The 15,279-nt window shown below is 39.0% G+C and overlaps 1 protein-coding gene across 1 annotated transcript; it reads right to left on the bottom strand.

The window, feature by feature from the left end:
• Positions 1-244: 244 nt before the first annotated feature.
• LOC132649944 (synaptonemal complex protein 3-like) lies at positions 245-11,472 on the bottom strand. Its single transcript, XM_060374713.1, has 6 exons — positions 11,410-11,472; positions 8,070-8,212; positions 4,298-4,415; positions 3,442-3,541; positions 2,904-3,002; positions 245-657 (listed from the first exon to the last, which is right to left on the bottom strand). Exons 2-6 carry the CDS (start codon positions 8,197-8,199, stop codon positions 565-567), a joined length of 540 nt encoding a protein of 179 aa, XP_060230696.1. The 5' UTR covers positions 8,200-8,212; positions 11,410-11,472; the 3' UTR covers positions 245-564.
• Positions 11,473-15,279: the final 3,807 nt, after the last annotated feature.

Genomic DNA, 15,279 nt, shown 5'->3' with positions numbered 1-15,279 from the left:
AGTTTATTTTTAAATCGTGTAAGATACCATCATGGCAAACATGGTTAAGACCTTACCAGGAAAAGAAATGAAATAAAACCAATGTAACTTTCTATACTTGACTTTGTAACTTTGCGACTGATTAGTATACTACAGCCAATATCCAAATTTAAATAATTTTATTGATAAAAATATCAACAATGTCATAAGGAAAAATTCATAAAAAAGAACATACAGGAATATTTGATACTAGCATAATGGGGTTTTATTTGAAAGAAAGTAGGACGAGGTAAACAAACTAATGGCTAAAGACCTTATCATTTAAACTAAAACTTGTCTTAAACCATGTTTCCTAGCTGACATTTGAAATGTATCACTTAGGTTAAGTTCCTCCTTCAAATATTCCTCCCATCAAAACATCATTGATTTTGAACGTTTGCCATCTTTTCCTGTTGCTGTTTAAGGAACAGAGACTGTAAACAGGTTTATGTTTTAGTTCATATTATTAATACATAGGAAATAAAATACTGCAGTGCTCTCATTAATTTATCTTTCCAATCTGAAATACAACTTATAGATTCTCTCCTAATTTTTTTGCAGCTTATTCATTTCATCTTTAATTTCATTTTGTGCACCAGTAAGCAGTTCGTTGTTCCTCTCCTCCATTTCTGCCAAATCCTAAAACACAAAAGGCTAGCTTAGTCTTATGGAATTAGTTTCCATCTCAAGTTCTAAGTTGTAGAATAAAATTCAAAAGAAATTTCAATAGTTAAGTAATACACATTTCAAGTCAAAAAAACATTCTAATATAAGAGGTCCCAAATTGCTACTGTCAGTGCAAAACATAAGTCAAAAATAATTATAGCAGATACAATGGTACATTTTGCTCAAGAAATAGTTTAGTAAATACTAAGGTCAAGATAGCACGAGGTGAGGGAAAAAGGGAAGAGTATCAGAGTATCACAAAGTTTGCAAGCACAACTAGAAGGAGTGAGAGCTTAAGGGCTAGTCTGTGAAATACAGATATTTCTCTTAAAGAAAAGAGAATGAGAAATATAAAAACAAACACAGGATCTTCTCAGCAAACATAACAATTGTGAATATTTCTAGTAAGTTTAAGATGGATCTCTAAGTTTGAGGCCAACCTTGTCCACAGAGAGAGTTCCAGGACAGCCAGGGTTATTACACAGAGTAACCCTATCTCAAAAATAAATAAATAAATAAAGTCAGCATGACATCAATTTACTAAAGTGAAAACAATCTATACTATGAGATCATTTTCAAGTAAATAATAGCAAAATTTATGTTATCATATTTGTTAAGTAAGGCGGTATCTCATTATATTAAACAGGATACCCTCCAGCTGTCCATTTGTCTCAGTCTCCCCAGCATTCATACTTTATGCATGTTCTATCCATTTAAAAGGATATTTTTAATCTTTTCTAATCATTTTCCAGTGAGATAAATCATCAACCAAGTGACAAGTACCATGTTAAGTGCTGTGGAAAAAATAAAAGAGGATAATACATAATTGCTCTTTTTTTTCCAGACAAAATAAATATTTAAACCAAATACCAAAAAAAAATTATACTGGGGATGAAAATGTAGCTTCCTATAAATATAAAGTCAAAAGTGGGAAATGCTTACAAGATTACTTGAAGAAGGAGCCAATTTCAATGAATGAAAATGAATTAACAATATTTTAGGGGAAGGGTATAACCAGACAGTAGGGGCAGGGAAAATTATTATGCAGAGAGGAGTATTAATGGACAATTAAAATAAATGTAACCTTAAAAGAGATGCATGTCATGGACGTTCTTTAGAATATAAAATGGGAAGTTACAGATATATAGGAAGAAAGACATGTTTTAAAAATATAACATGGCAAGACTATGAAGCATGGATTGAAGAACAGAGAAAACAGTTTTCATAATACAAGCAAAGGATAATGAGAATATTAAATAGTATGAAATAGGGCCTCAGCAATAGAAATTAAAGAAATAATGAAGTACTATTGAGATAAAAATTGTAGAATTTTAGTAATAACTGAATGTGAAAACATGCTATGGAGAAATTAAAAATTATACTAAAGTTCCTCAATAATAATAATGTCTGGTGATATTATTTAGAAGATAACTTTATTGGTGCCAACTAACTGACTGTTTACAGGGAACATCAGAGCAAACTGGCAAGAGATGTATTTGTAAACACATAGAAAAACTTGTGTAGAAGTTATTTTAAAGTACTTTAAACTATTTATTTTAAAATTATTTTTTATACCTCAACTTACTAGCATATACTTAATTCTCAAGTAACAAATCTTTAACTACTAAATTGTGAGTTATAATACTTATGGTTACAATTTGATACATAATGTTATTTTTAGCCATTGCAATAATTCTAAAAACTGAATACGAGTTCAAAAAAAAGTGTTCTATTTGGATCCTCCCTGAGTCTGGAGAAATAATTCAGCAGTTAGCAACACTGACTGTTCTTCCAGAGGGCCTGGATTTGATTCTTAGCACTCATAAGGTAGAACATGAGTTTCTGTAACTCCAGTTCCAGGGGATACTTTGACTTAAATCTTTAAAAAGTATTTATTTTGAGCCTTTCTTATTTAATATATACTGGGATTGCAAAGACAAAAGAACCATAAAAATGACATGTAGAGTTTTTCTTTCCAGTTCAATAAAGAACAATGACTAAACTGGAAGTACAGCTGTAACACATGTGAAGTACATACCTATAGAAAATTCACAACTTACCATCTTCTGTCTTTAATAACCATCATGAAACTATTAGAATGCTAAAGATCTAATTACCATATCAATTAGAAGCAATTAATTCAATATGAAAACTATCTTATTTTTAAAAGGAAAAATGTACACTCGATTTTAAAAAACATACAGTTATGTACAGTATACCTTTAAGAACTGTTCATGCACATGTTTAACTGTTCTCAGGATCTGCATATGAATAAATCTGGATTCTTGAAAAATCTTTTCTTGTTGTTGAAAATCATTCTATAAATACAAAAGGAAAAACAGTATTAACAATTTGGTAAAAGTTGGTGGTGTTGTGGGCCTCAAATATGCATAGGAAACACTGTCACTCTGATCTAAAGCTTAATCCCCAAATTTTTAAAATTAAAAAAAAAAATCCTATTTTAATTCAGAAAAAAACATTTTAAAATGACTGCCTTTAGTATTTTTCTTTAGAAATCGTTATGTCTAAATTTAAGTTACTCTATTACCACTCACGTGTTATGCCCTTCCTTCCTTGGATCTATAGCTTCCTAAAATTACAAGCCATACAAGGAAATAATTTTTAAGACATCGCTTATTCTTGGAAATTTCAATATCTAAATAAACCGGGGTTTGTTTCTCCCATCTCACACACATAGGTTCTCTATTCTTACAAAAGATTTACTTATAATAGATTATTTATAATTGTTAGACCAACAATTAGTTTATCATGTTGTTCTCTAATTTTCTGAAAATCTGAATTCCATTGCTCAAACGGTTTCATGAATAACTGGGCAGAGTCTTCATTAAACTTCGCCCTGTAAAACACAATAATGAATGGTGTTATTTCTTGTACCATTATGAAAACAACATTCAAGACAAAATTAAACTCACATACTATCATACTATATGAAGGAAATAATAGCAGTTTAAATATTTTGATAGAAACCTCAGAAGTAAAATTAGATTTATACTGATTTCAGAAGTACTTTTTCCTAACATAAAAGTCCCTTCTCATGCGGCAGCTTTTGGAAACTAGAGAAGTTTTGCCAAACCTATCAATTTTCAAAACAGTATTAACTCCAAATAGTTTATTTTTCATTTTTTCTACAGAATATAGATTCTCACAAAAATATTAAAAGAATTACAAGCACAAGTGTTTGACTAAGTTCTCCATTTCCCATTTTGGCACAGCCACAGTTTAGTATAAAGCAAGAGCTAAGTGTTTAACATATTCAAATTGACCTTTCTCTACACCAGCAACCATGGTTAACTAACAATTATTAGATTCTACTCATCTAAACTATATTCAAATAATTTCAAGAGTGAATTTAAAATACCAGCAATCGAGTAGTACACCTCAATTGTTACTTAAAGCAGAAAACCATAATCTTCACTGGCTTCTATGAAGCAACTATAAAAGCAGAGGTCACAGAGTCACCTGCCTAGAGAACAGTCAAGTCAACTATTTTCACTAGAGACTCAAATAAACAGAAGATGATAACATTTTCATAAGTGATATATATATATATTAAAATTGATATAAACATGGTTCTTTTTAAAATACTACTTACACTGCAACTTCATGTGAGTGCCAAATTTGTTTCATTTTTTGGTCAATTCCCTCAACGGCCTCTTGGGCAGTTGTTTCCATTCTGTGTCTCTTAGCACTAAGAGCAGTGTTAATGTGAGCTGTATGAAAAATTAGCATTCATTAGAATTCAATGTTGAAGAAAATTGCTTTGTTCCCATATATTAAATTAATTATGAATTTGAGTAATGCTCATAAATTTGGGTAATATTCACTCAAAAGCAAAAATATTTAAAGCTACATTTCAAAATATTGTTAAAGTGATACCACACAATTTTCATACATTGAACATACAGTATTTTGGACATTCTGACTAGGTATGTTCAATCAGCAAATTGGAAATCTAAAACTTTGAAATCCAAAACATTTCCAGCAACTATAATACATTTATGAAACAACAGATGATAAAACTTGTACTGTGACACCTCGAAACAGAGCACATCTTTAAAAAAACTGATTATATGAATTATAAATAAAGGGGCCTAATATTAACTATTTTTGTATGTGTAAGGGTTGCCTGCATTTAAGCCTATACACCATGAGCCTGGGTCTCACTGAGTCCCAAAGAAGAAATTGGAACCCCATGTACTGGAGATAGATAGCTGTGAGCCACCACTGGCATGCTGGGAATCAAACTTGATTACTCTGAAAGATCAACCAGTGCACTTAAACCGGTGAGCCATTTCTCCTTCTCTTATTAAGTATGTTTAAGAATACTGTCCCCAGTGGATGAAGAGAGGAAACTGGGCAGGAGAAGGAATGGGGGGGGGAGCACAAGGGGTCAGATGTGGGGAAAATGGGGGGTGAGAAGGCTGGGAACAAGAAGGGAAACTGAGGGGGGATATCTTTTTGTCAAGCATGAGGCCTGTGACAGGGAAGGCTCCTGGGAGGACATGGATGTGACTCTAGAGGAAACACCTAAAAGGTATGGGGGGGGGGCACAAAGACTGAAACAACCATCTTCTAGCCAGGCAGGATTAGTGGAAGGAGGGAAACAACAACCCACCAACAAAACCTGTGAACAGAATTTACTCTGCCTACAAGATGTGCAGGGATAAAGAGGAAACAAAAATTGAAGGACTGTCCAACCAATGATTGGCACAACCTGAGACCCACCGCACAATAGAGAGCCAGCCCCTGACACCATTAATGATGCTCTGCTATGCTTGCAGACAGAAGCCTAACTTGACTTTCATCTGGCAGGCCAGCCAGCTGATCAAGACAGATGCTGAGACTTGAAGCCAAGAATGGAGCAGAGCTCCAGGGGTCCTGTGGAAGTGGTGGGGAAAGATGGAAGGATCGGGAGACGACAGAACCACTTAAGAAAACCAACAGAGACAACTAACGCAGAGCCATGGGGGCTTACATAGACTGAGAGATCAACTAAGGAGCATGCATGGTCTGGGCCTAGGCCTCCTGCACATATGTGGTCAATGGGCAGCTTGTTCTTCATATGGGCTGCCTGGAGGGGAGGGGTAGCTCTTTCTAACATGGGCTCTACTGCCTGCATTTGGATCACTTCTCCTGGCAGGGCTGCCTTGCCTAGCTTCTGGGAATGAGGATGTCCTTAGCTAGTCTTGATGTGACTTGATGTGGTAGGGAGGGTTGATACTGGGAGAAGTGTTTTCCCTTTTCAGAGGTGAAGAGGTGAAGGGGGAAAGAAAGGAGGAAGGGGCCACCCTTGGGATGTAAAGTAAATAAATTGAAAAAAAAATAAAAAGAATACAGTCCACTTGGTTGGGTTTCTCTGTCCCTGTAATCTTAACACCTGTGAAGTTAAGTCAGGTTAATGCCAGCCCTATAGTTGTGTGTTTCAACTTTCTCAAAATAAACTACAGTGAATATTCTCCCCAAGAAGCTTATATAACTGATCCTTGACATTGTTCTTAAAGCAAAAGGAGGGGTGTTGTTGCAAAGGCCTTTAATCCCAACATTCAGGGAGGAAGAGGCAGGAGGTTGGATGTGGGTTCCTGGCCAGCATGGTCTACCGGGTGAGTTCCAGGACAGTCAAGGCAACACAGAGAAACTGTCTTGAATAAAAACAAAACAAAAACAAAAAATAAAACAAACAAACAAACAAAAAAAACAACACAGGTTTTTTTGGCTCATTTTAAATTTCTTACTGATTATCAAAGATTTCACCTTAGTTTATAATTTATTAGAAAGAAAAATAAGGAGTTATATTACAAGCTTCAGTTTTATACTGCCTTATCCTAAAGACAGTGAAAATATGAGGAAATAAATATAAAAACTGATATAGAGCATAAAAGAAGAAACTGATATATAGAAATAGTATATCACTTAATGTGTTCAAAGAAGTATAAAGACTTTTCTATCTGTTTTTTTCTTCTGAAATTCTATTGAAGTCACATCCTAACAGCATTATGGAAAAGTATAAGGAAGAATATCTGTGAAGCTAAATCACAGATGTTTATTAAAAATCTTATAAATGAGAACAAGGTTTCAAAGAGCAGACATTGGTTAACATATTCTACGCAAATTACTACGGAGTTTTCAACAATTTTATTAAAATATAATTATCTCCAAAAACATACCTCCAATTTTTCCAAGAGTAGTCTCTACCTTTTCCCTATGAAGATACCACATTTAAAAAGAAATTAAAGCTGACACTGTAGTTCAGTAATAGAGCATTTCCCAAGCATGCACAAAACCCTGTTAGATATCTAACACTATGACAAACACTGTTTAATTACGATTCATCAGGTATAATAGTTTTGAAGAAAGCAAATGTCAAATTGTTTTACATATGCTACTTGTTGCATAAATAAGGCAAACACATTTCTTGACTACATTATTTACAAACAACAAAATTTAATTATTTAAAATAATTAAAATTATTTTTACTATATTACCCAGCATCCAAAAACAGTCCTGTTGGACTTTGTGTCCCACGTGAATCAGTTGGTAAATTCTGTTCTGTTGACAAGAAAAAAAAAAAACAAAAACATTTTTGACATTAAGTATGTGAAGTAAAGCCTAGTGTGGTGGCAAATGCTTTTAATCCCAGCACATGGAGGCAGAGGCAGGCAGACCTTTGTGAGCTCAAGGACAGCCTGGTCTACAAAGAGAGTTCCAGGACATTCAGGGTTGTTACACAGAAAAACCCTGTCTCGAAAAACCTAAAAAAAAAAAAAAAAAAAAAAAAAAAATTGAAAAAAGAGAAAAGAAATTGCTAAGAAACACTTCAAATAGCAGACACTATTTGAAGTTCTTTCAGACACTTGACAACTTAAGCTTCTGTATTAGTTAAATGAATTCAAAAATTTTTTAAAGGTTACAGAAGTTAAATCAGAATTCATGACCACTCATAGAAACAAATTTTCAGATTTTTCTAGGATATGATTATATAGCAAGTTATATACTACTTATTGATTGATGTGTTAGAACTTCAAATATAAGACACACTACATGGATTTTTAGAACTTAGATACATGGATATGAAGATCAGATAAGAGCAAACTCCATGGAATAAATTAAGTGCATTAGGTTCAAAACAAAAGAAGTAGAAGACATCAATCCTCAACATTTGTAATCTTTAATTTTTTTTTTTACATTATTATTACGTGTCTACAACAGACATCCATGTGGCGGTCACAGGACAGCTTTCTGGAGTAAATTCTTTCCTTCTATTGTATGGATTCTGGAGATCAAACACAGGTCCTCTCTGGCTTGCCTGGAAAACACGCTTTTGCCCCGAGCCAGTTTGCCAGCCCCCAACTTTTGACGTTTTATACCTAGAATATCACCCGTCTGTGAAGCACTGGAATCCTGATCATTATCAGAGTGATAAATTATCATGTGCTCTTCTTGCTCTATTGTTGTCCCTTCAGATTCTTCAGAATCATTTCGTCCATGTGGAAACATAATTGTATGTTTCCTGTTTTAAAGCACAGAAAGAAAAAAAAATCTCTCATACCATCTGACTCCAAAGGCATCATTTAAGTTAAACTTAGAAAATTATCATATAAAATTAAGATGTTTTACTATAATGGTGTTAATTTTCTTACCTTAGTGGATCAAAAAGTAAATAATTTGTCAATTGTCAATGTAAAAAAGAAGTTAACCCAATGTTTGTTTAACCTGGTTTGCAAATGTTTGCACCTATCCACTCAATGACATGAATTTTGGTATCGTTTTTTGCTAGTTCTTTATAAACTTGAACAAACGTGTAAGTTTGTATATCATTTGCAAAGTTAAATATTTATAACTAGAAAAATAGACCACAAGAATGACAACAACCTTATCCTAACAAAAAAATCTTAAAAGCTAAACTTTCCAAGCACTGGCAATGTAGCTCACTGGTAAAGTTCATGCCTGGCATGTAAGAAGACCTAGGTTCCATCCAAGCACAACCCCACCTCTAAAGGGAGGAAAGGTCTTGGTATCTAAGGTGCTGAAGTTGAAAGGGCAGAAGATTGCAAGTTTAAAGCCAATCCAAGCTAGGCCAGCCTGGGCTACAAAGTAATATCCCACTTTACAAAATATCCTCTCTTACAAAAACGAAACACAGAAAAAGCACAATATAGTGGTACATGCCTCTGATCCCAGTATGCAGGAAGTTTAAGCCAGAGAATCACCAGTTTGAATCCATCTTTGTTATACAGTTATAGTTGTTTCTCCCATTCTTTCTTGTTCTAGGCCATGCCATCCCCACTCACTCCCTACTCTCTGTCCCCTTCTGGTTCCTTCTGTCTCCTTCCAACCCCAATTTTGCGCTCCACTTGCTCCTCAGCTTCTCCATGGCCCCAAACTCTACCAGAGCTCCCAGAACCAACTTCCCTGGGCCCCTTGTCATCCTTAGGCTCCCAACTCATCTTAGCCCAGTAGCTCTAGAGCTCCACACTCCCTTTTCATCCATAACTCCTTCTGAGCCTTGAACCCATCCTTGACACTAGCTCCTACATGCCTTTTAGTCCCCCAAGTCCTCTATAACACTTCTAAAAACTTTCACTCCCTACTCAATCTAGCCTGTCATTGCCCTCCAGGTTCTTCTTAGCCCAGACACTCCCCAGCAACTCTGTTCTCCCAATCTCTTCCAGCTCTGATCCCCTAGTTTTTCCTTACTCCAATCCTCTCTCCAGTTCCACCTCACCTAATACCCTCTCCAGTTCCTCCTCACCCCTTACTCCTCTCCAGTAACCTCTCCCTGGCTCCTCTTCACCTTCAGCTCCTCCTTCCTTCCATCTGCTCCCCAGTTCCTCCTTACTACATCTCATTCCTCAGATTTTCTTCCCCCCAAGCAGTTTTGGAACCCTTACCTCTTCATCCCCTAGCTTCTCCCTGCTTTAAAGTTCTCCTCAGTTCTTGCTGCCCCCAGACATCCCCAAACCATACAAAGTTCATCCTCATCCTATTTCCTATCCAGGTCCTCCTCCTTGGAAACTACTACCCAGCACCTTCTAAACTCCACGACCTCCCAAGATCCTACCTCTAGCCCCTCCTTAGCTTCAACTCTCCAAGCTCCTCCTTACTCCATTCCCTCCTTGTTACCCACACCTTCTCAGCACCTTCTCACTCATAGCTCTTCCCTGTATCATCCTCACATCATAGCTCATCCTTGGTCCTACCCTTCCCCTCAGCTCCTCCTTACCCTTAACTAATCCCCATCTCGTCCTAACCACCTAGCTAATCCTCACCAATAGCTTCACCCTTGCTTCCAGTCCCTCACCTCAAGCTCTCCTAGATTCTCCTACCCAACCCATTCCCAGCTACCACTTACCTTCTTGTTTCTTACAACTGCCCAGCTCCTCATCCCTAGCTCTTCCTCATTCCTCCCCAGGACTTCCTTATCTCTAAGCCACTGCCCAGCTCCTCACCCCCAGTTCCTCTTTGCTTCTTACCCCTCTCCAGCTCCTCTTTACCCAAAACCTCTGGCCAGCTTCTCCACAACCCTAATTGTTCCCTGTTTCTCTCCTGTTCTCAACTTCAGTTAGCCTCACATCCTCCTGATCCCTTTCCAGCTACTTCTCACGCCTTAATTTCTGCTCAAGTCTTATTCCTGAAACCCTCTCCAGCTCATCCTTACTTCCAACCTCTTCCCAGATCCTCCTCATCCAGTAGGTCCTCGTTCCTTCTAGTCTGCCCATCTTCAACACATCACCCACAGCCCCTCCTCAACCTTCTCTAGCTAGTCTTCACACCTCCTCAGGTCTTCATAACTCCTAACCCTTCCCAGCTCCTCCTTGCTTCTAGTAGCTCCCCAATTACTCATCCCCATCTCATCTCTAATCCTTCCCAGCTCCTTCTCACTTCTAAGGACTCCCCAAGTTCTCCTCTCCCCATCTAATCTCTAGTCCTTCTCCAGACCCTCCTTTCTAGCTGCTGCTAGGAAGTTCCTCCTCTCTGCTTTCTCGTCCCAGCTCCTCACCTCCAGATCTTCCTTCCCCCTACCCAGAGCCTCCTCACCCCTAGAACCTTCCCCAGCTCCTCTTCTCTTCTAACTCTTATCCAGGATTTCCTAACATCTGTTCAAGGCCCAATATTCAGCAAGTTTCACCACCTCCACTTTCCTGTCAGCAGCCTCCCCAAGTCCCACCCCCTCCACTTTCCTGTCAGCCGCCTCGGGTAAAGTTCACCCCCGTCAGCGGCCTCCCCAAGTCCCACCACCTCCACTTTCCCGCCGAGACCCACCCCCTCCACTTTCCCTTCAGCTGCCTCGGGTAAGGTTCACCCCCGTCAGCGGCCTCCCCAAGTCCCACCACCTCCACTTTCCCGCCGAGACCCACCCCCTCCACTTGCCCTTCAGCTGCCTGGTGTAAGGTTCACCCCCGTCAGCTGCCTCCCCGCGTCCCACCCCCTCCACTTTCCCGTCAGCTGCCTCCCCGAGTCCCACCCCTTCCACTTTCCCATCAGAGGCCTCCCCGAGTCCCACCCCCTCCACTTTCCCCTCAGCGGCCTCAGGGAACACCACCGGGATTGGCCTCACAGCTAAAATGGCCCCCGGACCGGGCCTCCCTCGAGGGGGACCCTCCTCCCGTCCTCACACTCCTCTGCCTCACCCCGAAGCTCCCCTCCTCGCCTTCCTCCCCTTGGCTGAACCGAGTTTACCGCCCCAAGACACAGCCGCCTTCACACCTTCGGTCTGCTTCCTCCGCCGGCTGCTCCTCTCCCCACTGTGAGGAGAGGGTGAGGTAGCCGACCTCGAGGAGGCCGTCTCGGGCGGGAGCCGCGCTGATTGGCTGAAAGCTGTGCACTGTCCTGTGCGGGTTGCTAGGCGCCTTTTCCAGGGCGGCAGAAACTCGGGTCTGGGGCGGGGCACCCTGTGGTGGGCGGCACCTTGGGAGGCGGGGCTTTGTATCGGGAGGCGGGGCTGCATGTGCAGGGAGACTGGATAAGGCTGCATCCAAAGGGGAGGGGCTGGGTCCCAGGAGTTGTACAGGGGGAGCCATGGTCAACCAGTTGGGGTGAATGGATGTGGGCCCACTAACCAGCCCACTAGAATAAGGTTTAAAATTCACATTTGGGGCTGGAGAGATGGCTTAGTGGTTAAGACCACTCACTGCTCTTCCTGGGGACCTGAGTTCCATTCCCAGCACCCACATCAGGCAGCTTACAACTCCCTGTAACCCCAGCTTCATGCAGAACACAACACCTCGGGCCTCTGTGGGCACTTTCTAGGTGTGAGGTCAAGTGTCTGAAAGAACTTCAAATAGTATCTGCTATTTGAAGTGTTTCTTAGCAATTTCTTTTCTCTTTTTTCAATTTTTTTTTTCTGTTTCTGTGTAACAATCCTAAATGTCCTGGACTTCTCTTTGTAGACCAGGCTGTCCTTGAGCTCACAAAGGTCTGCCTGCCTCTGCCTCCATGTGCTGGGATTAAAAGCATTTGCCACCACACTAGGCTTTACTTCAGTTACTTAAAATGAAATACTTAATGTCAAAAATGTTTTTGTTTTTTTTTTTTCTTGTCAACAGAACAGAATTTACCAACTGATTCACGTGGGACACAAAGTCCAACAGGACTGTTTTTGGATGCTGGGTAATATAGTAAAAATAATTTTAATTATTTTAAATAATTAAATTTTGTTGTTTGTAAATAATGTAGTCAAGAAATGTGTTTGCCTTATTTATGCAACAAGTAGCATATGTAAAACAATTTGACATTTGCTTTCTTCAAAACTATTATACCTGATGAATCGTAATTAAACAGTGTTTGTCATAGTGTTAGATATCTAACAGGGTTTTGTGCATGCTTGGGAAATGCTCTATTACTGAACTACAGTGTCAGCTTTAATTTCTTTTTAAATGTGGTATCTTCATAGGGAAAAGGTAGAGACTACTCTTGGAAAAATTGGAGGTATGTTTTTGGAGATAATTATATTTTAATAAAATTGTTGAAAACTCCGTAGTAATTTGCGTAGAATATGTTAACCAATGTCTGCTCTTTGAAACCTTGTTCTCATTTATAAGATTTTTAATAAACATCTGTGATTTAGCTTCACAGATATTCTTCCTTATACTTTTCCATAATGTTGTTAGGATGTGACTTCAATAGAATTTCAGAAGAAAAAAACAGATAGAAAAGTCTTTATACTTCTTTGAACAGATTAAGTGATATACTATTTCTATATATCAGTTTCTTCTTTTATGCTCTATATCAGTTTTTATATTTAATTTATTTCCTCATATTTTCACTGTCTGTCTTTAGGATAAGGCAGTATAAAACTGAAGCTTGTGATATAACTCCTTATTTTTCTTTCTAATAAATTATAAACTAAGGTGAAATCTTTGATAATCAGTAAGAAATTTAAAATGAGCCAAAAAAACCTGTGTTGTTTTTTTTGTTTGTTTGTTTGTTTTATTTTTTGTTTTTGCTTTGTTTTTATTCAAGACAGTTTCTCTGTGTTGCCTTGACTGTCCTGGAACTCACCCGGTAGACCATGCTGGCCAGGAACCCACATCCAACCTCCTGCCTCTTCCTCCCTGAATGTTGGGATTAAAGGCCTTTGCAACAACACCCCTCCTTTTGCTTTAAGAACAATGTCAAGGATCAGTTATATAAGCTTCTTGGGGAGAATATTCACTGTAGTTTATTTTGAGAAAGTTGAAACACACAACTATAGGGCTGGCATTAACCTGACTTAACTTCACAGGTGTTAAGATTACAGGGACAGAGAAACCCAACCAAGTGGACTGTATTCTTTTTATTTTTTTTTTCAATTTATTTACTTTACATCCCAAGGGTGGCCCCTTCCTCCTTTCTTTCCCCCTTCACCTCTTCACCTCTGAAAAGGGAAAACACTTCTCCCAGTATCAACCCTCCCTACCACATCAAGTCACATCAAGACTAGCTAAGGACATCCTCATTCCCAGAAGCTAGGCAAGGCAGCCCTGCCAGGAGAAGTGATCCAAATGCAGGCAGTAGAGCCCATGTTAGAAAGAGCTACCCCTCCCCTCCAGGCAGCCCATATGAAGAACAAGCTGCCCATTGACCACATATGTGCAGGAGGCCTAGGCCCAGACCATGCATGCTCCTTAGTTGATATCTCAGTCTATGTAAGCCCCCATGGCTCTGGGTTAGTTGTCTCTGTTGGTTTTCTTAAGTGGTTCTGTCCTCTCCCGATCCTTCCATCTTTCCCCCACCGCTTCCACAGGACCCCTGGAGCTCTGCTCCATTCTTGGCTTCAAGTCTCAGCATCTGTCTTGATCAGCTGGCTGGCCTGCCAGATGAAAGTCAAGTTAGGCTTCTGTCTGCAAGCATAGCAGAGCATCATTAATGGTGTCAGGGGCTGGCTCTCTATTGTGCGGTGGGTCTCAGGTTGTGCCAATCATTGGTTGGACAGTCCTTCAATTTTTGTTTCCTCTTTTTCCCTGCACATCTTGTAGGCAGAGTAAATTCTGTTCACAGGTTTTGTTGGTGGGTTGTTGTTTCCCTCCTTCCACTAATCCTGCCTGGCTAGAAGATGGTTGTTTCAGTCTTTGTGCCCCCCCCCCCATACCTTTTAGGTGTTTCCTCTAGAGTCACATCCATGTCCTCCCAGGAGCCTTCCCTGTCACAGGCCTCATGCTTGACAAAAAGATATCCCCCCTCAGTTTCCCTTCTTGTTCCCAGCCTTCTCACCCCCCATTTTCCCCACATCTGACCCCTTGTGCTCCCCCCCCCCATTCCTTCTCCTGCCCAGTTTCCTCTCTTCATCCACTGGGGACAGTATTCTTAAACATACTTAATAAGAGAAGGAGAAATGGCTCACCGGTTTAAGTGCACTGGTTGATCTTTCAGAGTAATCAAGTTTGATTCCCAGCATGCCAGTGGTGGCTCACAGCTATCTATCTCCAGTACATGGGGTTCCAATTTCTTCTTTGGGACTCAGTGAGACCCAGGCTCATGGTGCATAGGCTTAAATGCAGGCAACCCTTACACATACAAAAATAGTTAATATTAGGCCCCTTTATTTATAATTCATATAATCAGTTTTTTTAAAGATGTGCTCTGTTTCGAGGTGTCACAGTACAAGTTTTATCATCTGTTGTTTCATAAATGTATTATAGCTGCTGGAAATGTTTTGGATTTCAAAGTTTTAGATTTCCAATTTGCTGATTGAACATACCTAGTCAGAATGTCCAAAATACTGTATGTTCAATGTATGAAAATTGTGTGGTATCACTTTAACAATATTTTGAAATGTAGCTTTAAATATTTTTGCTTTTGAGTGAATATTACCCAAATTTATGAGCATTACTCAAATTCATAATTAATTTAATATATGGGAACAAAGCAATTTTCTTCAACATTGAATTCTAATGAATGCTAATTTTTCATACAGCTCACATTAACACTGCTCTTAGTGCTAAGAGACACAGAATGGAAACAGCTGCCCAAGAGGCCGTTGAGGGAATTGACCAAAAAATGAAACAAATTTGGCACTCACATGAAGTTGCAGTGTAAGTAGTATTTTAAAAAGAACCATGTTTATATCAATTTTAATATATATATATATCACTTATG

The sequence above is a fragment of the Meriones unguiculatus genome, chromosome X, assembly GCF_030254825.1.
Source record: "Meriones unguiculatus strain TT.TT164.6M chromosome X, Bangor_MerUng_6.1, whole genome shotgun sequence".
Classification (NCBI taxonomy): domain Eukaryota; kingdom Metazoa; phylum Chordata; class Mammalia; order Rodentia; family Muridae; genus Meriones; species Meriones unguiculatus.
This window is presented reverse-complemented; position numbering and strand designations above follow the sequence as displayed.

Excerpts from the sequence above, each read along its gene's own strand:
- LOC132649944 (XM_060374713.1), bottom strand. The coding sequence starts at position 8,199 with ATGTTTCCACATGGACGAAATGATTCTGAAGAATCTGAAGGGACAACA. Across the intron at positions 4,416-8,069 it reads ACAGACGGGTGATATTCTAG|CTCACATTAACACTGCTCTT; the intron begins GTATAAAACGTC and ends TTTTTCATACAG. Across the intron at positions 3,003-3,441 it reads AACAACATGATAAACTAATT|AATGATTTTCAACAACAAGA; the intron begins GTTGGTCTAACA and ends TTGTATTTATAG.